A 26,748-nucleotide genomic window follows, 5' to 3' on the forward strand; every position below is an offset into this window, starting at 1 on the left:
CCGGTCGTTTTGAGAGTTATAGCCCTGATCCCCTACTAACTGCTTCCCCCGTATATTTTTCTGCTATTATGACTTACCGGGAGGTTTCGTTTTGGTTTTTGGAGTATTTTGGGACACTTAGTCCCTAAACGAGAGCTTAAACCTTAGGATTTAGACCGCAATCGGAACTGTGTGAAGACGACTCCGAAATAGAGTTTCTTCGGTTCCGTTAGCTCCATTAGGTGATTTTGGACTTATGGACGTGTCCGGATTATGTTTTGGAGGTCTGTAGCTCATTTAGGCTTGAAATGACGAAAGTCGAAGTTTTAGAGATTTTGATCGGTAGTGGAATATTTGATATCGGGTCGGATTTCGATTACGGAAGTTAGAGTAGGCCCGTAGGGTTAAATACGACTTGTGTGCAAAATTTGGGGTCAATCGAACGTGGTTTGGTTTGTTTCGGCATCGATTGTCGAATTTGGAAGTTTCAAGTTCTTTAAGTTTGAATCGGAGGATGATTCATGATTTTAGTGTTATTTGATGTGGTTTAAGGGCTCGACTAAGTTCGTATGATATTTTAGGATTAGTTGGTATATTTGATTGAGGTCCTGGGGGCCTCGGGTGTGTTTCAGATGCTTAACGGAGGAAATATTGGACTTAGAAAATTTCTGAAGTTTGCTGGTTTCTGGTGTTTCGCACCTGCGGGGGGGGCGTACGTGCGGATGATTAAGCATAGAAGCGGATTTGGAGGGAGTGGTCAGGGGCCGCAGGTGCGAGGTGAGTTCCGCAGATGCGATGCCCGCAGATGCGCTGGAGAGATCGCAGGAGCGGTGGAGGACCGCAGAAGCGGACATAGGCCGCAGGTGCGCACACGCAGGTGCGAACTTTTGATCGCAGAAGCGGGCGATGAGTTTTAAGTGAAAACCGCACCTGCGATGGAATTTTCGCAGGTGCGGAACCGCAGATGCAGTTGTAGGCCCGCAGAAGCGGTTTGAGTGGCAGAAAAAAGGGCTAAGTGCGAGGGTTTGTTTTCATTCTTTATTTTTGGACTTGAGAGCTCGGAATTTGTCGATTTTTCGAGGGATTTTCAGAGGAAGCTTTGGGGTAATGATTCCTAACTCATTTTTGGTTGTATTCCATTAATATATAGTTGTTTTCTCCATTTAATTTCGGATTTGGGGTTGAACATTTGGGAAAAAGTTGAGAAAAGTTCTTAGGCCGAATTTTAGGATTTTGATCAAGATTTTGGATCGGATTTGAGTACTTTTGGTATAAGTGAATTCGTGAGTGAATGGGTGTTCATATTGTGACTTTTACCCGAATTCGGGACGTGGACCCGGGAGGCTTTTTAGGGCGATTTTCTAATTTTTTGCTTTAGCTTTGATTTCATTAGCTAGATTAGTTCCTTGTAGTTATATTTATGTTATGTAGTTGATTTTGGCTATATTTGGGCCATTCGGAGTTGGATATTCGTGAAAAGAGCATTGTTACGGATTGATTGAGTTTGATTCTAGATAAGTGGCTTGCCTAACCTTGTGTGTGGGAACTCCCCTTAGGATTTGGTACTGTTTTGATATGTGAGTGCCGTGTACATGAGGTGACGAATACGTACACGGGCTAATTATTGTAAAAACCCGATTTCTGCTAAGTAATAACATGTTTTCCTTCTTATTTGAGTCATATCAGCATGTGTAGTATCCTGTTAGATTAGAACAACATGACTACTTACCTTAATTGTTTATCTGAACTATGTGCAGCATGTCTAGTAAGTTTCCTGTTTTTCCTTATCTTATACTTAGTTTAAATTGTAGGATCTCGTGTTGTAGCTGTTGAATTCTATTGTTTGAGTTGTTTATTTACTTTTGGGACTACAGAACGGTATTCCGGGAGATCCCCCTGCATATTTACTTTTGGGAATACGGAACGGTATTTCGGGAGATCCCCTTGTCTTATATATTTACTTTGGGACTACGGAACGGTATTCCGGGAGATCCCCCTGCACATTTACGTTTGGGACTACGAAATGGTATCTCGGGAGACCCCTTGTTATTATTTCTATATACTGAGTTGTTACCTTTCTATGTTTTCATTCTTGTTAAATTTATGTCTTTATGTTATTGCGATATTTTATTCTACCTTGTTTTTATTATATATATACCAGTAGGGCCCTAACCTGACCTCGTCACTACTCGACTGAGGTTAAGCTTGACACTTACTGGGTATCATTGTGGTGTACTCACGCCCTTTCCTGCACATATTTTTCGTGTGCAAATCCAGGTTCCTCTTACCAGCCTCGTCCTTAGTTGCAGTCGCTGCTATTTTCGAAGACTTCAAGGTACATCTGCCCGCGCGCAGCAGATCCTCGGAGTCCCCCTCTATTCCCCTATGTTTATTCTTCCTTTATTTCTATAGACAGTGATGTATAGAACAGTTAGAATCTCGTAGAAGCTTGTGACTTACGGTGTTTCGGGTCTTGGGTGTGTTATGTATATTCCTAGAGTTGACTATTGTATATGCCGAGCGGCATCTCAATTGCTTATATAGATTATCTGCTACTGTTAGTTGTTAATTTTTATGTTTTCATTTCATTTCCGCAAAGTGTTGGGCTTACCTAGTCGTAGAGACTAGGTGCCGTCACGACAATTTACGGAGGAAGAATTTGGGTCGTGACAGTAGTATACTTCGTGGTTAAGCCAAGTGACAAGCTAAAATGAAGCCACTTGGCAATTTTAGGACAACATTAATAATTAAAAATTATAAATAAAAATATAATTAATGAAAGTAGTTTAATGAATCCTATACATAATCAAAATTGATCTTAGACAAATCTAATCAATATATCTATATTTATATTTATATGTATATTTGTATCTATATATATATATATATATATATATATATATATATATATATATATATATATATTGATCTACTCATAGATTTTCTTCTATATTAGCTAGAAATATGGAGGTGAGAAATTAATTAAAAACTATAATAGAAAAAAATAAAAAATATATAAAGACGTAAATTGAGATAACCCGTGACTATTTATACTTTGGAGTAAGTTAAAATATAAAATAAAACTAAAATTTTCTTAAGATATTATAGATTTATTAAATTTAAAAATTAAATAACTTCAAGCAGCAAAATAAGATCTTACATAAAATATATAAATTATTTATAAGGTAAGAGAAAAATTAAATAATCAGTAAAAGATATTTTAATAATAAGAATAATAAAGTTATATTAATATTGATAAATCATACAAACGAATATTTTATACGTAAATATTACTACAACATTTAGATATAATGTGTTCAAACAATTAAGAAAATTGTTTTCTATGATTAATATTTGAATTGAGTTTAGTTAGTTTAAGTTTAAAAGCATAACATAATTTTTGAAAATACGGTCCAATTAAGAAAATAGAATGATAAAAATTATTTGAATCTGAGATCAGAAAGTTTTTTAATCTTTTTCTATATTATATTAGAATGAGTGTGGTAAAAATAGATATTAAATTCAAACAAGCTAATAAAAATTCACATGACAATGTAATAATATTAAAAATAAAGAATAAATAGAGAAAAAATAACAATTCAGATTTTTATCATAGAGAAAAAGGGTAAAACTTATTTAAATTTGAGATGAGGAAGTTGTTTATATTATGATAATAAAAGTCATAATATAAGTCCACATAATTCAAGTCTAATAGATAAAATTAAAAAACTAAAAATAAATTAGAGATAATGTAATAAATCATAAGTTTAGAAAATAAAATAAACTAAATATACAATACTTAAAAATATTCTTAAATTTTAAATAATTTAAAATTTTTGAGCAAAATTTTTAAAACAAAATAAATATTTATTTTATAATTAAAAAATTGTATATTTATCTATATATTATTAAAGAAAAGTAGTTGATAATGATATTAAATAAAGTTACAAGTTAATGAAAAGCCACATGAAACATAATAAGACTATATATTAGATTAAAAAAAAAGCAAAATTCTGTTAAATTATTAGAAATGAAAGGAAAAGATTATTTGAATTTGAGATTAGAAAGTTCTTAAAACTATGATGAGAATGCTCAAATTATGGATAATATCACAAAATTGAAGTTTTATTTATGAAAAATAAAAAAATAATAAAAAATTTTTAAAATACAAAATAAATTTCTAATATAGATAATCTTACTAATGAAAATTAAAAATTAAATTTGTATCTTAAAACTAAAAAAGAAAGAAAATTTATGTAAATAAATAAGATGATAGTGAAAACATTACTACAACATTTATATATAATATGTTCAAACAATTAAGAATATATTTTTTATGATTAATATCTGAATTGAGTGCAGTTAGTTTAAGCTTGAAATTATAGCATAATTTTTTGAAAATGCGATCCAATTTAGAAAATAAAATGATAAGAATTATGTGAATTAGAGATGAGATTTTTTTGTTTTTGAAAATATTACGTAATGAAATAAAATGACAGTAAAAATATTACTATAATATTTAGAAATAATGTGTTCAAATAATTAAGAAAATATTTTTCTATGATTAAATAAAATTTTAAAAATACAAAATAAATTTCTAATATCAGTAATTTTACTAATAAAAATTTAAAAATTAAATTTTATCTTATAGATAAAAAAGAAAGAAAATTTAACTGCATCTAATACAAAATTAATTATAAGAAAACTCAATACATTTGGAACATGATAATCAAATAACTTATGTATTAATATTTTAGACTAATTAAAAGTTACAATTTAAAATAAAATATGACATTATTTTGGTTATAGGTAAAACATTAATATAAAAACTAATTAAAATTTATAGTAAGGAAGAGAATGTATAGAAGTAGTGTGAGGATACTTATACTTTAAATTAATTTAAAAATAAATAAAATAAAATAATTAAATTATATTTAAAAATATTACTAATAAATTTAAATGATTAAAATATTCTGAATAAGAGGATGCAAGCATAAAAATATATCAATTTTCAAGAATAAAATATTTATATTTATTAAATACTATTAAAATAATAATAAGCAAGACATTAATTTAATTATAAGCTAATAAAAAATTATATGATAGTATAATAATATTAAATAATAAATAATACAATAACTATAAGAAAAGAACAAAAAGAAAAAAAATTACGTAAAAATGATGTGATGAATAAGACATATTTGACTTTGAGATAAAAATAAAGTGATAGTAAGAATTTTGTTAAAATAATATGATCTAATGTGCTCATACTAGACAGATCACAATATGACATGTTTAGTATTCTTTAATATTGACAGCGAAATGAAATGCAAGTACTAGAATCAAAGGGTTAGGTTGCTACAAATATTTAAAAAATAATTTGGTTGTCTACTACAAGATTTAAACAATAATTTCATATCCTGCTTCATAATTAAATTCTCATGTTATATAATTTTTATCAGAGAGATTTATATTTTAAGGTTAGCACATGATTCAAACAACCTGCATCGCAATTTGACATGATTTGTCAGCGCATCGCACGAGTACTAATACTAGTGAATAGTAAAAAAAAAAGAAAAGGAACGAGATTCGAGAACTAACTTGATTAACTGATGATAATCACCTATTTATTATCATAGTTTATAAACATCTATATTACCTGAATTTTACTGAGCTCAAGACTACAGTTTCCTCGCTGGCATGCTAGGAAATAAGTTAAAGCAAAAGAAATCGAGCATCAAAACAAGAGAATGAGACAATAACCGAAGTAGCCTACCGAATATGTGATTTATTTTCTAATGAATAGTTGCAAGCAAGTTGAAAAAGTACGGAAATAGCCGAAATTTGCTCAAACTTACCAACAATTAGCCGGCAAGCACTAATTATAAAAAATAGCCACGAAAAATTGCAAAATTTAAATACTCCTGTTTGTAATCTTTCGATTATGTTAAAAATCTTTTTGATCAAATCTTGAACTTCCTTCGAGGCTCTCTTTTTTATATCATTCTTTCTTGTTAGTTTAACGTTTTAGAACTTCAGAAACTAAAATTACTCATACTTTGATTTTTACACAAAGATAACTTAGAAATTGCACGTTCCTCTCTTTCCTTAGCATTGCAAAAGGTAGTTAACAAGGGGGAAGTGAACATTTAGCCACTAATTAGAGTTTTTAGCCACTATTTAAAATATATTTACTCTTTAGCCGGTGCTTAATAAATTTTTACTTGCCCAGACGAAAATACCCTTGTGCTAGACATGGGTGTTGTGTAAATATTAAGGACATGATGTCCTTAACTTCATGAATGCTGTGTAAATATTAAGGACAAAGTGTCCTGTATTTGCACCTTCCGTTGTTAAACTTTAGGACATCATATCATTAACTTCATATGTGTAGTGTAAATGTTAAGGACATGGTGTCATTAAGTTCATGTGTGCAGTGTAAATATTAATGACATAATGTCCTTAACTTGTATTTGCACCTTCTGTTGTTAAACTTTAGGACCTCATGTCCTTAATTTCATATGTGTAGTGTAAATGTTAAGGACATCACGTGTGCAATGTAAATGTTAAGGACATGGTGTCCTTAACTTTATGAGTGTTGTGTAAATATTAAAGATATGGTGTCCTTAACTTCATGAATGCTGTATAAATATTAAGGACAAAGTGTCCTGTATTTGCACCTTCCGTTGTTAAACTTTAGGACATCATGTCCTTAACTTTATATATACAGTGTAAATGTTAAGGACACAGTGTCCTTAACTTCATATGTGCAGTGTAAATATTAAGGACATCGTGTCTTTAATATTTACACAACACTCGTGACAAAAGGGTAAAAATATATTTTTGTATTCATTTTAATAGAGTAGTGGCTATTTTTTCTCATCATTAAAAATACTGGATAAAAATTAAATACCATATTAAAAAGTGATTATCCCACGCCATTTCTACTTAACAAGGTCCTCTTTCCCTTTGCTTGAGCCTTGATTAATCATCTAGTCTGTATTACAAATTTAAACTCTAGGCAATATGCAAAGTTTGAGAAAGATTGAAAGTGATTTAGACTGGTTTGGAGTCAAATTTGTAGCCAAAATCGAGTTTAAAAATTTCTTTGTGATACATGTATGTAATATGTATCTCACACATAAGTATACATGGATACACATGAGATATATATTTGATATATATGGGATACATAAATGATACATGTGGATATACAAGAGGATACACATCTCATCTTCTTCCATGTTCGTCTTTCACTTTGATTTTGGCTCAATTTTCAATTCAAACTATGTCAAATCTCTATCAAATCGTCTCATGATTAGGATTCAAACTCCTTGAGATGTACCGATCTATTCCAACAACATCCGCTCGAAATAACGGAATTACGCCAGCAGCTGACTGCTAAAACCTAACTAATTATAAACATAAAGGAATTGAAAAAATACGCTAGCAAATGACTACTAACACCTAACGCAATTATAAACACAACGGAAATGAGAAATACGCTAGCAGTTGAGTGCCAAAGTTTTCATAACTTAAACAAGCTAAGCAGCACAATGGAGTTAGGCTTTTTCTTCAATGGGTAGTACTCAACTCTTCCTTTTAGGATTCCTCATCCCAACGTTCTATCTAATTTACTTAAAAAAATTACATATTTAAATATTTAGTAATATTTATCATAAAAGAAAGATGATGTCATCTTGTGATTTTATTTTGTCTAATTGAACTTGATATTTAAGAGTTAACCATCAACTTGGTTAGCTTTTATTACTATTAAGATCGACTAATGAAACAAGACGAATAAGAGCTTAAATGCAACATAAAATAAAACAAAACAAAAAATTAAAAAATTATGAAAAGAAATGATTAGAGTATATGATTAACATGATTAATATACAAAAAGGGAAGACTTATGGTCACTTAAATACTAAAAATTAATTGGCTAATATTTGGTAGCATCCGGCTATTATTGATAATATTTTATGAATTGACTAATATTGGTAGCATTGTTGCTCTAAAAGGACAAACTTGATAGTTTCTCAAAAAAAAAAAAAAAAAAGAATAGTTGCGTACAACCTTACATTTGTTGTATCCCTTACAACATAGAGTCTTATTCAATTGGAGAATTTTCCTTCCTCAATACCAACAACAACAACATACCCATTATTATTCCACACCATGGGGTCTGAAGATGGTAGTGTGTACGCATACCTTACACCTACCTTATGAGGATAGAGAGGTTGTTTCCAATAGACCCTCGGCTCAAGAAAGTAAAAACACCACATTAATAAAAATATAGACAAAAAGGGACAGTACCAAAAAGTCATATAAAAGCACAATAAAAACAACAAGATAGTAAGGTGATCAACAATGAAAGAAATCAACGGTTAGTCATAAAAATCTACTACCAACGAAAGCGAGACTGCGTGCCAATATTACTGTTATGAACACTCTAGACTACCTACTATACTACCTTAATTCTCGACCTCTATACCTTCCTATCAAGGGTCATGTTCTCGGTAGAAGGTGCGACATGTTTTGCCTAATCACCTCTCCCCATCTTTTCTTTGGCCTACATCTACCTCTCCGTAGGCCCTCCAATGTCAATCTCTCCCACCTCCTTACCGGGGCGTCTGTGCTCCTCCTCCTCACACGACCAAAACCACCTAAGCCGCGCTTCCCGCATCTTGTCCTCAATTGGGGCCACACTCACCTTGTCACGAATAACCTCATTTCTGATCCTATCTAACCTGGTGTGCCCGCACATCCATATCAATATCCTCATCTCTACTACCTTCGTCTTCTGGACATGAGCGATCTTGACTGACCAACACTTAGCCCCATACAACATCGTTGGTCTGGCCACCACTCTGTAGAATTTACCCTTAAGTTTCGGTGGCACCTTCTTGTCACACAAAACATTGGAAGCGAGTCTCCATTTCATCCATCCCGCCCTAATACGATGTGTGACATCTTCATCAATCTCCCCATCCCCTGAATAATAGACCTAAGGTACTTAAAACTCCCTCTCCTAGAGATGACCTGCGAGTCCAGCCTCACCTCCCCTTCCCCTCCATGAGTCTCGCCACTAAACTTACACTCCAAGTGCTCAACTTGAAACCTTTAGATTCTAGAGTTTGCCTCCATACCTCTAATTGCGCGTTCACACCGTCTCGCGTCTCATCAAACAATACTCCTTCCTCAATACCCTAACAAGAAAAATAAAATAATGTCTTCTACATAATTTGCTTTCTAGACGACCAATTATTTAGGTTGCTTAGCTAAAATTGTCATAATATTTTCAGATTATTTTCAATATTTAAAAGCATTTTTTAAAATAAAATGCATATCATATGCATTGTATTATTCAACAAAATATTTCAATACTTCGTCGATTCCAATTATATGATGATATTTGATTTATGTATTATTTTGTGGTAGTAAAATTATTGATTGGAAAATTCAACTAATCTGCAATTTTAATTATAATCGCGTTACATTAATGAGATATATATCGCGTTGTGCTAATGCGACTTATAAATCGCTTGGGATAAGCCGAATTATGTATGAGCGCACACAACGGTCCAATTCAATCTGCTCCAAAACCTCAAATCTTGTCCACAAAACTGTAAAACCTCTAAAGCAAAAAAATCCTTCCCTGTTCTTCGCCATGTCCCTCTTCTTCCGTTCCTTACCCACCATAGGTCTTCGCTCAAAACCTTCCCCTCTCACTTCTCTACCTTTCTTCTTCCTTAATAATTTCCACAACCACCCCATTATTATTACCCCAACTTCACTTATCAGTAGCCGCACGCTTTCTTCCGCCTTTGCCACTGGTCCTTTAACTTCCGTTGAAACACTTACCCCTAGCACCAAAAATTCTCTATCTCCTACAACTACTGATACCCTTCAATGGGTTAGCAGGACTCAATACTGTGGTGAATTATCGGAAAACGATGTGGGTAAACGGGTTCGGCTTTGCGGGTGGGTCGCCCTTCATCGGATTCATGGTGGTTTGACTTTCGTCAACCTCAGGGACCAAACTGGAATTGTTCAGGTGAACCCCCTCACCTCCCCCCCCGTAATATTTCAATGCAAGTTGACCCTAATTGAGCCGAATGGATTTAGATGATTCATATTAGAATCCAAATTAGTTTTTTATTGAGGATTAGTTGATTATTGTTATCCCCATTGTTATATTAGGGAAACGCCACATGTTATAAGATCTTCTATTTATGTATTATGATAGAAATTTGACACTTTTGAAAGTTTGCCTGAGTTATCTTTAAGTGACCCCTGTAGTATTTGAATGAAATGGCCACAATAGAGCTGAACGAATATAGAAGATTCTTGTACTGACACAACTATTTTTGGATTGATGCAAAGATAGATCGATTGATTGTTAAACCCATCTTTATATGCAAATGTGACATATTTACAAGCTTTTATCTTTATGTATGATGCAATTTGTTTTTGAGGCATACTTGATTGATTGTATTTTTTCCCGATTTTTATATGGAAATGTCACGTCTTTACAAGCTTTTATCTTTATGTATCATTATAAAAATTGACGATCTCTTAGGTTGCTGTGTTATCTCTAAGGAACCCGTTAGGTATTTGAATGAAATGGGATCTGAATAGAGCAGTATTTATATACCGGCAACTAGTTTTGAATTGATGCGAAGTTGATTGAATAATTGATGTCCCAATTTTCTTATGGAAACGTCATTTCTCCTCAAGTTATTCTCTCTATGCAGCGTTATCTGTAGAAAATTGTAGTCTCTCAAAGTTTGGTTGTGCTCTCTTGATGTAAGTGATAGACCCTAAGGCTAAACTGGTGATGAAACTCTTCATTTCAGATTACGACACTTCCTGATGATTTTCCTGATGCTCATTCTGCTGTGAGCGATCTGAGGCTTGAATATGTAGTTGCCATTGAAGGTGTTGTTCGGCCTAGGCCAGCTGACTCTGTCAACAAAAAGATGAAAACTGGCACGATAGAGGTAACTTGAGACGACTTTTGATTCACCACAATTACTTCTCTCTTCTTCCATCTTTTTCAGTGAGTGTCGAACTTCTGTCTCTCCTCATTTATAGTATTAGTTTAGTTTTTTACTTGATATAATTGCGTTCATTGGTTGCTCGTAACAATTGAGAATCATGTGGCATTTCTAAAGTTATATTTACCTTAAAAACTTATAAAAGATCCTCAAGGCATGAAGCTTTTAATGAGTTTACATGACGTTCCAATTTGTAATGGCTCTGATATTGCAGAATCTTACTTATGTCAAGTAGAGCTTTTCCATTAGCTTCCCAGCTTTCTCTGGCGACTGCTTTTGTCATGAGGCATGTTCATAGTATATTATGCTGGGGGATCTGAATATTTTGTTCAATGGTACAAGCATCTTGTATGCATACATCTCTCCATAATGAACGGTAAACAACAAACAGGATGCCATAGAACTGATCAAATTGGTGTAATTGGACTTTAGGACTTGTGATAACTAGTAAAGGTTTTTAGGCTGTAGCTTAATTGCAGCTAAAATAGTTAAATGTTGCTGAAAAAATGAGAAAGAAAAAATGGCATACATTTTACGGTTGGATAAATTGACCTCTAATTAGGAGTGAGCATAATTTGGGCAAACCCGAAATCCAAACCAAAATTCGAATCTTTTGGATATTTGATTTGGATTTTAGGATTACGGATTGGATTTCGGAATTAATTTTTAAAATTTTTGGATTTCGGATTGGATGTTGGATTTAGTACTTTGATTTTTGGATATCTGAAAATCCAATTTTTTTATATTTTATATTTACTCCATTATCCATGTCAAATAGTAGTAATAAGTCCAATACCCTATCCATTAGATATTATCTCGTATATTCAATACTAATTACTAAGTTACTGTCAGAATACTTTCTATTTGGACATAGTTTTACTATTGTTAATTCTTATCGGCCTTATTAATATCTCTGTTGCATTTTCTTGATGATGATTTCATTACTTGAACACTTTATTTGGATGATTGCAGTGAGAATGAGGAACTTTTTAGGCAATGTAACATGAATACTTCATTTGGATGTTCATTTTTGTAAGAAGAAGAAACGTCTCAACTTATAGGCTTAAAACCAATAATCCAAAATATTCAAACCGATTAATCCGAAACCGAACTTAAAAAATCCGACCCAATCCGAACTTATTTGAATTGCATTTGGATTGTCATTTCTTCAATCCAAAAGCCGAATATCCAAACCGAAATTTTCATATCCTATCCGAGCTGCCCGAACGCCCACCCTTACCTCTAATCTAAAGTGCTGTTAAGTTTCTGAATAAGTACCAAAGTATTACTAGTCAAATTAAATCAGAAACTGGACAAGGGCCTTAGTCAAATTTCTAAAGCTGAGGTTCTTATCATCCAAGGACGTTTGTCTTTTCACTTTCATGATCTTCTAATTATTTCTTAATTGATTGGATCTGTTTAGTGGCTTTGACTGTATCCCGTCATGCAACTTTTTTATATGCCAGTTGCTTACCAAAGTTTTTATATTTCCACTAATTGGTTATGCGCGCAGGTTGCTGCAGAGGATGTCCAGGTGTTGAATGCAGTAAGATTGAAGTTACCCTTCTTGGTAACAACTGCAGACGATGCAAAAGATTCAGCTAAGGAAGAAATCAGATTGCGGTAACTAATGAATCTTCTACAGCTGTTTGTTGAATCTTTTGTTTGTTTTCCTTTTATGTTTCGTATTCGACCTCATGATCTGCTTCAGGATTCTAAATTCTTATCTTCCCTTGAACTTGCTTTAATTCTCATCTAGTCTCGTATCTATTTGCTGTGACCTTCCTCCATAGCAGTTGATCCTCAATGCCAAGCTCCCAAATTATTTTCTTATTAGGGCTTTGCTAAAGCCTTTAGGTCCCTTACTCCTAAGCTTCCAATCTTCACATGGGATGTGAGTATGTCCTAATTTGTTAGTGGGTACTTCTTTACTCCTTATTTGTTTCCCTTAGAAAGTTCCTTGGCAGTTTGCCCGACTCCATTGCCCATGGTTGCAGGCATATGCACTAGAGACATGTAGTAGGTGGAATACCAGATAGAGTGTTCTTTATCAGTATCTCTTTGAATCCTTTTGGAATAGATGTGTTCCAATCTTCACAGGAGATGTAAGTATGTCCTAATTTGTTAGTGGGTACTTCTTTACTCCTTATTTGTTTCCCTTAGAAAGTTCCTTGGCAGTTTGCCCGACTCCATTTCCCATGGTTGCAGGCATATGCACTAGAGACATGTAGTAGGTGGAATACCAGATAGAGTGTTCTTTATCAGTATCTCTATGAATCCTTTTGGAATAGATGTGTTCCAATCTTCACAGGAGATGTGAGTATGTCCTAATTTGTTAGTGGGTACTTCTTTACTCCTTATTTGTTTCCCTTAGAAAGTTCCTTGGCAGTTTGCCCGACTCCATTGCCCATGGTTGCAGGCATATGCACTAGAGACATGTAGTAGGTGGAATCTCTATGAATCCTTTTGGAATAGATGTGTTCCAATCTTCACAGGAGATGTGAGTATGTCCTAATTTGTTAGTGGGTACTTCTTTACTCCTTATTTGTTTCCCTTAGAAAGTTCCTTGGCAGTTTGCCCGACTCCATTGCCCATGGTTGCAGGCATATGCACTAGAGACATGTAGTAGGTGGAATACCAGATAGAGTGTTCTTTATCAGTATCTCTTTGAATCCTTTTGGAATAGATGTGTTCCTTTTACCTTCCTGATTTTCTCGACCCTCTCAATCACCAGATTCCAGTAATGAGCATCCCTTTTGATGGATGCCAATGGTAACCCCTGGCAACCCTGCTATGGGGTAATTTTGCAGCTAGCGGATGTTCTTCACCTCTTCCACTAAAATGTTTCTAACACTTACAAGAGCATGCTGTTATTGACATGTTGTTAACAACCCATTAAGGATTCCGTCTTTGAGGCCCGTATTTTACACTATTTAAAAGCCGGTGTGAGGTTAGTATGACTGAAGAAGAATACAATGCTTTAGAAGTCATTATAATTTTGAAGGACAAAAAGAGAGAACCTTATGGTAAAGGTCCTCCCCCTCCAACCTAAAGGCGAGTTACCAAGAGAGCAAAGTGGAAAGGGCTACTTTTTGGCTCGTAGGTTGGAAGTTTAGGGTGTTGGTTTGTCATATTAAAAAATAATCATTATTTTTTCCATTGTAGTCCTGTGTTTCACTTTTCTGTCTCTTTTTCTACCAATGCTTTTGTATTGATGTGATAAGGGCGTAGTCCAGCTCTCTTGGACATATCAAATATCATCTTTGATCCGTTCTGGATCTTGTATGTGTTCGGTGAAGACAATCCTTTTCTTCATTGCAGAAACTGTTTCCTTATCCTAAAACTTTTGACCCCGTTCTTACATTGATGCATTGCTTCTTGCTAGAAATTAATCTTGTACACATTTTTAGATATCGATGCCTTGATTTACGCCGTCCACAAATGAACTCAAATATAATCTTGCGACATAGAGTAGTGAAACTTCTCCGAAGATACCTAGAAGATGTGCATGGTTTTGTCGAGGTAATACCTTTGCTCTCTAATTGTATTTTTATAGAATTTGGACATCTATTCTTCTTCTTCTTCCTTTTGTGAATAGGTAATCTGGTTATCTGGTTTTGATGAAAATGTTTGCATTGTTATTTTTTATTTTTTTTTTCGTGGCTTTTGTTGTTAGTGTTGACCCCAACATTCTCATGGTTACAAGGTAGATTGAGACTCCAATACTATCTAGATCTACTCCTGAAGGTGCTCGTGATTATTTGGTCCCTTCTAGAGTTCAGGTACTCTTTACTTATCTTCTGTTTTGGCACTTTTTGTGTTCATTCAGTCCCTCTATTTGCTGTCATTTTTTTAAAAGGTTGTTGGTACAAAAAGAAGCGAGTTTTCTTGCAAATAACACTTCTTGTTCCTCCAGTCCTCTGATTTATTCTTCTTTCTCTTTTACCTTTGAAGTGAAATACATTTATGGAGAACAAGGAGAGTTGTGCTTAACAAAATGAGAACTTGTCCAAAATTATTGCCCTTATGATGGATAAAAAAACATTACATCTAACTGATATTTTTTTCTGATGGACAATACTCATATTTCAATTGGAAAACTCTTTTTCTCCAATTATTTCTTCATGACATGGAACTTATTTCGTGGTTGTGTTATAAAGTCAGGAACATTTTATGCACTACCCCAGAGTCCTCAGCTGTTCAAGCAAATGCTAATGGTCTCTGGTTTTGATAAGTACTATCAAATAGCAAGGTATTTCATGTGTATAATAGCATTTTAGGATATTTCTGCATCAGATCTCTTGCATGCAAAATTCATGGTGATCCAGATATAAAAGCTCAGGCGTTTTCATCGCTAAAAACTGTGTGAAGCAATATAGTTTTACGAAACCTAAGAGTAGTTATCTTATTCTTATTATAAAGAAAAAAAATGTATGCATGAGCATGTACCCCGTGAGTTATGACTCACATTAGTCTGTATGGTGTAATTTTCAGGTGCTTTAGGGATGAAGATTTGAGAGCTGACAGACAACCTGAGTTTACGCAGCTGGATATGGAAATGGCTTTCACTTCTATGGAGGACATGCTGAAACTCAATGAGGATTTGATTAGAAAGGTTAGTTAAATAGTTTTCGAATGTCAATGCACGGAGTAAGCTCGGTCGAGAATTAAAAAAACAGCATGTATTTGATAATGTATGTGAGAAGGCACGGGAGAAAATATGTTATTGATATTTGAATTAGTGAATAATACTACACAAGAGGTCCTTATTTATAGCTATACTATACAAGGACATACTACTCCTCTACCAATGTGGGACAATACTACACTATATACATGCTGTAAATTAACACTCCCCCTCAAGCCGGTGCATACAAATCATATGTACCGAGCTTGTTACATATATAACTAATACGAGGACCAGTGAGAGATTTGGTGAAAATATCTGCAAGTTGATCATTTGACCTCACAAACTTTGTAGCAATCTCTCCTGAAAGTATCTTTTCTCTGACGAAGTGACAATCAATCTCAATGTGTTTAGTTCTCTCATGGAACACCGGATTTGATGCAATATGAAGGGCAGCTTGATTATCACACACAAGTTCCATCCGACTGATTTCACCAAATTTCAACTCCTTGAGCAATTGTTTGGTCCAGACTAGCTCACATGTTGCCATAGCCATTGCTCGATATTCTGCTTCTGCACTAGACCGAGCAACTACATTCTGTTTCTTGCTCTTCCAGGACACCAAATTTCCTCCTACTAAAACACAATATCCAGACGTAGAACGTCTATCAGAAGGTGATCCTGCTCAATCAACATCTGAGTATCCAATGATCTGCTCATGACCTCGATCCTCAAAGAGTAACCCTTTGCCTGGAGCCGATTTTATATATCGAATAATGCGGACAACTGCATCCCAATGACTATCACAGGGACAATTCATAAACTGACTTACAACACTCACAGGATAGGAAATGTCGGGTCTAGTCACTGTGAGATAATTTAATTTTCCAACCAGCCGCCTATAGCTTGCAGGATCGCTAAGCGGCTCCCCCTGTCCTGGCATAAGTTTAGAATTCGGATCCATCGGAGTGTCAACAGGTCTGCAACCTATCATCCCGGTCTCCTCAAGAATGTCTAAAGCATATTTTCTTTGAGAAATAACAATACCTGAGCTAGATTGGGCAACCTCAATACCCAGAAAGTACTTCAATCTGCCTAGATCCTTAGTTTGGAAGTGCTGGAAGAGATGCTGCTTCAGATTGGTAATACCATCCTGATCATTGCCAGTAATAACAATATCATCAACATAGACTACCAGATAAATACAGAGACTTGAAGCAGAGTGCCGATAAAACACAGAGTGATCAGCTTCACTACGAATCATGCCAAACTCTTGGATAACCGTGCTGAACTTACCAAACCAGGCTCAAGGAGACTGCTTTAGACCATAAAGTGACCGACGCAAGCGACATACAAGGCCACGAGACTCCCCTGAGCAACAAAACCAGGTGGTTGCTCCATATAAACCTCATCCTCAAGATCACCGTGAAGAAATGCATTTTTAATGTCCAGCTGATAGAGGGGCCAATGACGAACCGCAGCCATGGATAGAAAAAGGCGGACTGAAGCCACTTTAGCCACGGGAGAGAAGATATCACTGTAATCGAGCCCAAATATCTGAGTATATCCTTTGGCAACAAGACGGGCCTTAAGTCGATCAATCTGTCCATCGGGACCAACTTTGACTGCATAAACCCAACGACAACCAACAATAGATTTACCTGAGGGAAGAGGAACAAGCTCCCAAGTACCACTTGTATGTAAAGCAGACATCTCGTCACTCATAGCCTGTCGCCATCCTGGATGAGACAACGCTTCACCTGTAGACTTAGGGATGGAAACCGAGGACAAAGAAGATATAAAAGCATAATGGGGAGATGACAGCGATGATAGCTCAAACCGACATAATGATGATTAGGGTTAAGTGTGGTCCGTATACTTTTCCAAAGTGCAATTGGTGTACTAGGAGCAGGGTCCGTAGCAGGAGCAGGGTCAGGTGCAGGACGAGAACCAGTTGGGCCTGATGGAGGACGCAAACGACGATGATAAGTCAAGAGTGGTGTTCCTGTGGCTGGGGAACTAGGGGGAACAACACTAGACTCCTCAACAGTTGGTATGGATGAAACCTCTGTGGTCGAAGGTGGAGGAGGAGCTATAGTAAACTCCTCAAAGGTCGGTATAGGTAAGACCTCAGATATATCATGGTGGTCAGCAGAGGTAAAGAAAGGTTTAGACTCAAAAAATGTGACGTCAGCTGACATAAGGTACCTACGAAAATCTGGAGAATAACAACGATATCCCTTCTGAACACGAAAATAACCAAGGAAGACACACTTGAGAGCACGAGGAGCTAACTTATCTTTCCTAGGGGTTAAGTTATGAACAAAACACGTGCTCCCAAAAACACGAGGTGGAAGAGAGTATAAGGGTGACTGGGGAAACAATACTGAATGCGGAATCTGATTCTTGATGGGAGATGAAGGCATCCGATTAATCAAATAACAAGCTGTGAGAACTGCATCGCCCCAAAAACGCAACGGAACACGAGATTCAATTAGAAGTGTGCGAGCAGTCTCAATAAGGTGCCTATTCTTTCTCTCAGCAACCCCATTTTGCTGAGGGGTATAAGGACAAGATGTCTGATGAATAATTCCCTTAGAAGTCATAAACTGCTGAAATTGAGAAGATAAATATTCTAAGGCATTATCACTGCGAAAAATGCGAATAGAAACACCAAATTGGTTTTTGATTTCAGCACAGAAACTCTGGAATATAGAAAATAACTCAGAACGATCTTTCATTAAGAAAAGCCAAGTACATCTTGAATAATCATCAATGAAACTGACAAAGTAACGAAATCCCAAGGATGAACTGACTCTACTAGGACCCCATATATCAGAATGAACTAAGGAGAAGACAGACTCTGCATGACTCTCAACACTACGCGAAAAGGAGGCTCGGGTATGTTTCCCAAGTTGACACGACTCACAATCTAATGTAGACAAACTAGATAAACTAGGCACCATCTTCTGAAGTTTGGATAAACTCGGATGTCCTAAACGTCTGTGGATTAGATCTGGAGGATCTGTAACTAGACATGTTGTGGAAGGACTGAGTGAGTTAAGGTAGTAAAGGCCTTCTGATTCACGTCCTGTACCAATTGTCTGTCCCGTACTGCGGTCCTGCATAATAAAAGAATCGTCAATAAAATATATACCACAATGGAGGGCACGAGTCAAATGACTAACAGATGCAAGACTAAAAGGACAGCCAGGGACATAAAGAACGGAATCTAGGGTGATAGAAGACAAGGATTAGCTTGTCCAACTCCTTTTGCCTTAGTTTGACATCCATTGGCTAAAGTAACAGTGGGAAGAGACTGTGAATATATAATATTTGACAAAAGTGATATATTACCAGAGATGTGATCAGAAGCGCCGGAGTCCATGACCCATGGGCCAAGAGTGCTAGACTGGGAAACACAAGCAAAAGAATTACCAGAAACAGAAGTATCAGTCTGAGCAACTGAGGCTACTTGTGGAGATGTCTGCTTACTTGCTCGATACTGAAGGAGCTCATTATATTCTTCTTTAGATAAAGAAAATCCTTGGTTACCTGGAGTCTCGGTCTGAGCAATGTAAGCATTTTTGGGTGGACGACCATGTAAGGAATAACACATTTCACGAGTGTGTCCAAGTTTGTGACAATAAGAACACTTGGGTCTAGATCTTCCAAAACGACCTCCTCCTCGTCTATGCTCCATAGTTTGAGATGCCCGAACATCCATTGTCTGGGATGCAAGAACAGAGGAATCAAGTATCTGTGATGAGATCACTGGTGGACTTGGTGCTGCAGCAAGGCGGAGTAATCGAGAGAATAATTCATCAACTGTCGGGACAGACGGACTAGCCAAAATCTGGTCGCGTACTGAATCAAGATCATTAGGAAGTTCAGCGAGGGTAAGAACGAGAAACATCTTTTGTCGCTGCTCTTGTTGTTTTTCCACACTAGCCGAAACTGGCATCAACTTCTCAAATTCCTCCATGACTGCCTGTACTTGACCCAAGTAAGTAGACATATCCAATTCCTGCTTCTTTAAGTTTGTCATCCGTGATATCACATCATAGAAGCGAGATATGTCATTAGTGTATAAGGTGCGTGCCTTTGCCCAAACCAAATAACATGTCTGGAATGGACGAAACAAGGGCATCAACTTGGAATCAATAGATCGCCACAAGATGCTACATAACTGAGCATCGATTTTTGCCCAAAGTGCTATTGCCTTTTCATCTCCATCGCTAGACTGTTTGATTAGATGATCTTGAACACCTTGACCTCTACACCATAACTCGACAGATGAAGCCCAAGCTAAGTAGTTTGAACCTCCCATTAAAGGTTCCGAGGTAATAATAGCACTAGAGTTTCCAGAACTCATGTTTCTAGACCCAAAAGCATCAAATCCCAAAGACATTGTTGCAAATTATTGCCAAATAGGAGAAAGAATCAACTGTAATCCACTGAAACAGTGTACGGAAACACAGAAACAGAATACTGAAACTGTAGCTGCCGGAATCTACTGTAGCTGTTGGAATAGTACTGTAGCTGCCGGAAAAAACTCAAAGTTGTCGGAATGAAATGAAAACAGTAGGGGTAGGATCGGAATTACCAGGCGACCCAACTGTTCTGAAGGAAGATTTTCAAAAAATGGCCGGAAGTGGTCGTACGCGTGAGGCTGCTTCTGCCGGAGTTGTTCACTGGGGTTTGGTCGCCGGACAGTGACGACTCTTGTGGTAGTGTTGGATTTTGCACAACACTGACAGAAATGAAGCAGATAGAAAACAACCTTAAAAAAAATACTGATTTCTCTTTCCCGGAATCGCTGGAATTTATGCACAGCGATAAGTCTCTCACAATTGCTCTGATACCATGTGAGAAGGCACGGGAGAAAATATGTTATTGATATTGGATGAATGAATAATACTACACAAGAGGTCCTTATTTATAGCTATATTATACAAGGACATACTACTCCTCTACCAATGTGGGACAATACTACACTATATACATGCTGTAAATTAACAATGTAAAAGGCAGATTACTGGAGAAAGTGTTTCCTACAGTAGTGCATCTCAAGTTGTTGGGAAACACTTTCACTATCTTAGAATTTATGCAACATGGACATGCCTATGGGGAAATACATTTCTCCAGAGATGCTGGAGATGACAAAGCTGTGAAAGGATTGCCGCATTTATATTAGTTATTTATAAAATCACCAAAATATACATGTGGTGTCAATCCTAGGGTGTATGGTTGTCAATCCTAGGGAGCAGGATACGTCCCGGATTCGGTCAACTGACTTCGGACACTTTGACCTATGGACCTTAGTCACATTACACATAAAGTAGCTACAGCCTTGTGTGTATCTTAACAGAAGTTTTCCTGCAATAAAATATTAAGCTGCTGTAGGGTTTATTTTTTGGTTTCCCCCCTATTTAGTGTGCGTTGAGCATCTTCTTTTGCAGAGACGTGGGTATAATTGCTGAACTGGGATATATAGCTACATTTCTTGAAATGTGAGCTTTGATATGCAATAAAATATTAAGCTGCTGTAGGGTTTATTTTTTGGTTTCCCCCCTATTTAGTGTGCGTTGAGCATCTTCTTTTGCAGAGACGTGGGTATAATTGCTGAACTGGGATATATAGCTACATTTCTTGAAATATGTGAGCTTTGATATGCAGTGGAAAGTGAAAACTCAAAGTCTTTATCTTTTGTCAGCATTACTTGAACATGGGTTTGGCATGCATTCTTATCAGTCAATACTGGCACATGGGTATTACTTGTGTTAGCACAAAATCTATCCTCTTTTCTTTCTTCCAAGTTTTAGCACTCTTCAAAGATTGTAAGTTGTGTGCTTATGCTTATGTGACATGTCTTGTAGCTGACCAAAGAAACATGTCTTGTAGCTGAGCAAAGAAACTAAATGATGTTAAATACTGGTGGTGGTTATAGTTGTTCGAGTCCCGCATGGCGCACTGAGTGTTTAAGACATTTATCTTTGGAGGCTCCTTTGGCCAAGATCTCTATCTAGAACTTCAAGTGTTTAGAATGAGGTGGAATGACGTCATACAATTTTGTTTAAAAATTGCTAAGCAGACTATTCATATGCCAAAAGAGTGTCTTGTCAGAAATTCATGGGATGATTTGTCTAAAGTACTTAATGATGTCCTTATTTTTAGTTTGTCTTTACAACAACAACATACCCAGTATGATTCCACAAGTGGGGCCTGGGAAGGGTGGGTGTACGAAGACCTTACCTCTATCTTGTGTGAGGTAGAGAGGTTGTTTCCGATAGACTTAGTTTGTCTTTGCACGGTAAAAAGATTCAAAGCAAGTGAAAACTTTTACCTTTCTATCCAGGAAAAAAATTCAAAACAAGTGATGCATGGTCACATCTTTTGTTGCAGGTTTTTCAGGAAATCCAAGGTGTCCAACTGCCAAATCCTTTTCCAAGGCTTACATATGCTGAAGCAATGAGTCGATATGGTTCAGACAGACCAGATACTCGTTTTGATGTCGAATTGAGAGATGTAATTCTTCTGCAGACTCCAATATAGATCTTTGCTCTTCTTTGTTTCTGTTTGTCTTGACAGTGTATTTCTTCTTTCTTGCTATAATGGACATGTATTTGTTGTCTTGTTGACATACCTTATTCTTTCTCTTACTCTTTTGGATTGGGGCTTTTGTTTTAGGGCTCAGGGGTGGGGTGGGGGGAGCTGGAGGTGATCATACCAATTAAGTTCGAGCACAACCCAATTCACTTGCCTTGAATTAGTATATCTGAATTTACCTTTTTCACAATGATTTTGCTCTTTTCTGTACAACTGATTGTGTTAAGAGCATTTAGTCTACAAGCTTACTGCTTCTGCGTTGCAACTTCCGCTCCTTGTCTATATAGTTGTATTATCTGCATAGGTGCTCCATATGAAGAAATTTAACCAAGTATGTCATTTATGATACCACCCTTAGTTTGGATTTGGCAGTGTTGCTGATGATCCTTGTTTTGTTTCACATCCAGGTGTCCGGCATTTTCTCCAATTCCACATTCAAGGTTTTCTCAGATGCCTTAGCAAGTGGAGGAATTATTAAGGCCTTATGTGTGCCTTCTGGGACAAAAACTTATTCAAATACTTCTTTGAAGAAAGGCGACATATGTAAAGAAGCAATCAAATCTGGGGCAAAGGGTTTGCCTTTTTTAAAGGTCTTGAATGATGGTAATGAAAGTTCTACTTATGGTTCTCTTTTAGCCTTAGATGAAATTCTTCTTTAAGTTTAGTAACTTTGTGGGGTTAGTCCACTTCCCGCAATGAAGGGATTTTCTCAATAATTGCCATACAAATGAAACAGTTCTTTCCCTCCCCCACAAAATTTACACATCCATGGCTTCCAAGTAAGTGTGAAGAAGAAAAATTAGGTCCAGGGTGTGGGCCATATCGAGGCTTCAAGACCTTACACTTTATGTGGATGTACCTTCACGTTTCTCTCTCTTGCCTTACTTATCAGAAAAGTTTCTCTCTTGCCTTATATTGGTTATTTGAAATTTCTCAGGGAGCATTGAAGGGATTCCCCAGCTGGTTTCTAGTTTGGATACGGAAAAGAAAGAGGAATTGCTGAATCAGTTGTCTGCGGTACCAGATGATCTTATCTTGTTTGCTGTTGGTCACTATGCAGAAGTCAATAAAACTTTGGATCGTCTGAGAACATATGTAGCACACGAATTGGGTTTAATTGACAATGTAAGTTTCTGATGACCAAAATTGGGTCAACATGATGTGTTTATCTGTAGAAGAGCTAGGTTCATGACTAGCATCTTGTATGTCCTAATGTCCAACGTTCTTTTGTTTGTATATCTAGTCCAGGCATTCAATACTCTGGGTGACTGACTTTCCAATGTTTGAGTGGAATGATTCAGAACAGAGATTTGAGGTATGTATGGTGCCTAGAATTATCTTCCATGATATATGTGCACGACTAGTCCATCAGTCATTTTGCTTCTTGGCCTTAGGTGGTTTACTTTTGAATATCAAAGAGAAGTAAAATAAGCGAGCCCAAGGTGTCCTTTATTATTGTGAGGTATAGCCGTATAGAAGTAAAATAAGCGAGCCCAAGGTGTCCTTTATTATTGTGAGGTATAGCCGTATAGTGCCCTTTTAATGATGCAAGAGGTCCATGAAAGAAAATCACGGAAGAACTCAATGTTTAATTATCAAAGGAAAGGATTAAGGAGCACCAAAAGATCTCAATGTTTAATTATCAAAGGAAAGGATTAAAGAGCACCAAAAGATCTCAATGTTTACATATAATGCTACTGCTTTAATAGACTAAAAAGAACATTTAATGCTACCGCATACTTGGCTCGTTTGTTGGTGAATATGAGCTTCACAATTATTTTATGTGGTATTGCTCTTACCTGTTACAACCTTACTAGCTGGAGAGATACAACCCTCATGTTTTCAATGGCCAAAATAGTTTATCATGATCCTACCCTGATTTTCTCTAGTATGCATTCCTTTTTCAGTACCTCAAAACTCTACATATCAAGATCTAGAAGGCGCAGGTCAATAAATCCATACCAATCACGAATTCTACCTCTAGAACTCTCACCAGTAGCATAATATTGGCATGAGATGATTTAAATGGAGTATTATAGTCAGTGAGGATTCATATAGCCGGCCCAACTTGTTTGGGATTGAGGCGTAATTGTTGTTGAATAAGAAATGTGACAACAACCCAAGATTCTAGAAATTTGTATTTCGCTGCTTTTGAAGATTATGAGCGAATTTAGTGCCTTACATTAATTGTTAGGACTTTGGACTGATCTAGTAAGGATATCCTTGATTTTGCATTTAAGTTGTTTCAATCAAATAGTGGCATTTTTCAAGAAGGGGAGCCTTGGAGTAACGGTGAAGTTGTCTCCGTCTGAACTTTAGGTTACGGGTTCGAGCCGTGGAATCAACCACTGATGCTTGCATTAGAGTAGACTTCCTACATCACACCCCCTTGGGGTGCGGCCCTTCCCCGGACTTTGCATGAACGCGGGATACCTCGTGCGCCGGGCTGCCCTTTTAGTGGCATATTTCAAAGACTAATCTGTTTCTCGGTTATGATATCTCGTTAAGTGAAGTGACCACAATTTTCCTACAGGCCTTGCATCATCCTTTCACCGCACCTAATCCAGACGATATAAATGACCTCTCTTCTGCCCGTGCCTTAGCTTATGACATGGTTTACAATGGAGTTGAGGTACATGAATTCATGCTCTCTTTACTAGTTGCTTCTGTGAGAGAAGGTAATAATGTGATGGAGATAAATTATGTTCTGTTGTTACCTTACATCTTGAATTAGATTGGTGGAGGAAGCTTGAGAATTTACAAGCGTGAAGTCCAAGAGAAGGTTCTCAATATTGTTGGCATTTCCCGAGAACAGGTAAGCTGACTCCTTTGGTTTGCATTGCATTTGGTGGTTGTCCAGTTTTATAGAATACTCCAGATATGCACTCTTTTTGTTTGTGGCAGGCTGAAGCAAAATTTGGCTATCTTTTGGAGGCTCTGGACATGGGTGCTCCTCCTCACGGTATTGCTGAATTCTTTCTGTTGTTTGACACTTTATTTGTTCTGCTAATCAAATGTTACAGAGTTTTTATACAACAACAACAACAACAACCCAGTATAATCCCACTAGTGGGGTCTAGGGAGGGTAGTGTGTACGCAGACCTTACCCCTACCCTAGGGTAGAGAGGCTGTTTCCGATAGACCCTCGGCTCCCTCCCTCCAAGAACTCCCCACCTTGCTCTTGGGGTGACTCGAACTCACAACCTCTTGGTTGGAAGTGGAGGGTGCTCACCACTAGAGCAACCCACAACCTCTTGGTTTTTATGTGAATACTATATTATGAAGAACTACCTTCCCTATCCGCTATGACAGATATAGCTGGATTTAAACTTCTATAATGTCATGGTGATCTTTTCTCATGATTTTCGGTATGGCATTCATTGATGAAGTAGTCCTAGACCCCTGGCCTTGAGGAATAGATCTGTCCCTTTGTAGCCAAAGGGACAGCTACTGCTATTGATTCTAAAGTGGAACCTCAAACCTGAACTGGAACGAAATTGGAGCTTTTCTCCCCAGGAAATTTCCTTGGTGTACATGGTAACAGTCCTGATCTTACCTAATTCCTTAAACTATTTTTAGAGCAGTTGCTTCTTCAGGGTTATAGTTTCTATTATGATGTTATTTGGCCTGAGAAAATCTTGCTTGGTTCGTGTGGGTGGTACTTAAAATATGAGATTGTTGCAGGAGGAATTGCTTATGGGTTGGATAGATTGGTGATGCTCTTGGCTGGCACTAATTCCATCAGGGATGTTATAGCTTTTCCAAAGACAACAACTGCTCAATGTGCCCTTACTCGTTCACCATCAGAGGTCGATCCACAGCAGCTTAAAGATCTTTCATTACAGAAGATGTAGGTTCTTGATTTGTTTTTGAAAGTACTGTGTACTGGAAAAATTGGAAAATCAAAAGGAGATGGTGGCTAGCTGGGGCAGGGGTAAAGTCCACAGATGTTGGAGGAAATCCCTGTCATTATGGCGACATTGTTATCCTAAACAATTTTTATTGCAAGTAGAAAAGGCGCCATCATTCCCCACAGTTTCTTTGAAATATTACATTGTAGCACCAAAATCATTAGGTTCCAGTTTTCATAGCTGAGAGTAAAGATGTTACTCTGATTTTCTGAATATCTGCTTTGTTGACATACTGATAAAGGAAAGCGAGTCTTTTTAATAATGTAGATAATTATTTGACCTTGGAATATTTGGTGAAGTTGACTTATACTGTTGTCTTGCCCGAGTATTAAAGTAAAATTTCGATCTTTTTTATTTCACTTGATTAGGATTTTGTCAATTTTTTTTTCTTTTGTATTATTTTTCGTTGCTGATGAGTATTATTTTTCCTCATAAAATGCTAATCCTAATCCTAATGCTAATCCTAATCCTAATCCTAATCCTAATCCTAATACTCACGACAAATAAAAGAATTTGTAATAAAAAACCTAAGCTTTAACGTGAAATAAATTATAACTTTTAT

At 36.4% G+C, this 26,748-nt stretch overlaps 1 protein-coding gene across 2 annotated transcripts; it reads left to right on the plus strand.

Moving 5' to 3' along the window:
- The first annotated feature begins 9,539 nt into the window (after positions 1–9,539).
- LOC107812591 (aspartate--tRNA ligase, chloroplastic/mitochondrial) lies at positions 9,540–26,473 on the plus strand. Of its 2 annotated transcripts, none has more exons than XR_012702856.1 (15): positions 9,540–10,036; positions 10,839–10,982; positions 12,553–12,662; positions 14,450–14,561; positions 14,750–14,821; positions 15,200–15,291; positions 15,534–15,654; positions 22,072–22,194; positions 22,683–22,878; positions 23,213–23,400; positions 23,519–23,590; positions 24,809–24,907; positions 25,010–25,090; positions 25,180–25,812; positions 25,960–26,473. XR_012702856.1 is itself a non-coding variant. In XM_075238206.1 (15 exons), the coding sequence occupies exons 1-15, from the start codon at positions 9,542–9,544 to the stop codon at positions 26,127–26,129; spliced, it is 2,133 nt and encodes a 710-aa protein (XP_075094307.1). In that variant the 5' UTR covers position 9,541; the 3' UTR covers positions 26,130–26,473. The 2 variants fall into 2 exon arrangements, 1 of the variants encoding a protein (XP_075094307.1); XM_075238206.1 differs by having other exon boundaries at positions 9,541–10,036; positions 25,180–25,237.
- The last annotated feature ends 275 nt before the right edge of the window (positions 26,474–26,748 follow it).

This window comes from Nicotiana tabacum, chromosome 19 (assembly GCF_000715075.1).
Source record: "Nicotiana tabacum cultivar K326 chromosome 19, ASM71507v2, whole genome shotgun sequence".
Taxonomy (NCBI): domain Eukaryota; kingdom Viridiplantae; phylum Streptophyta; class Magnoliopsida; order Solanales; family Solanaceae; genus Nicotiana; species Nicotiana tabacum.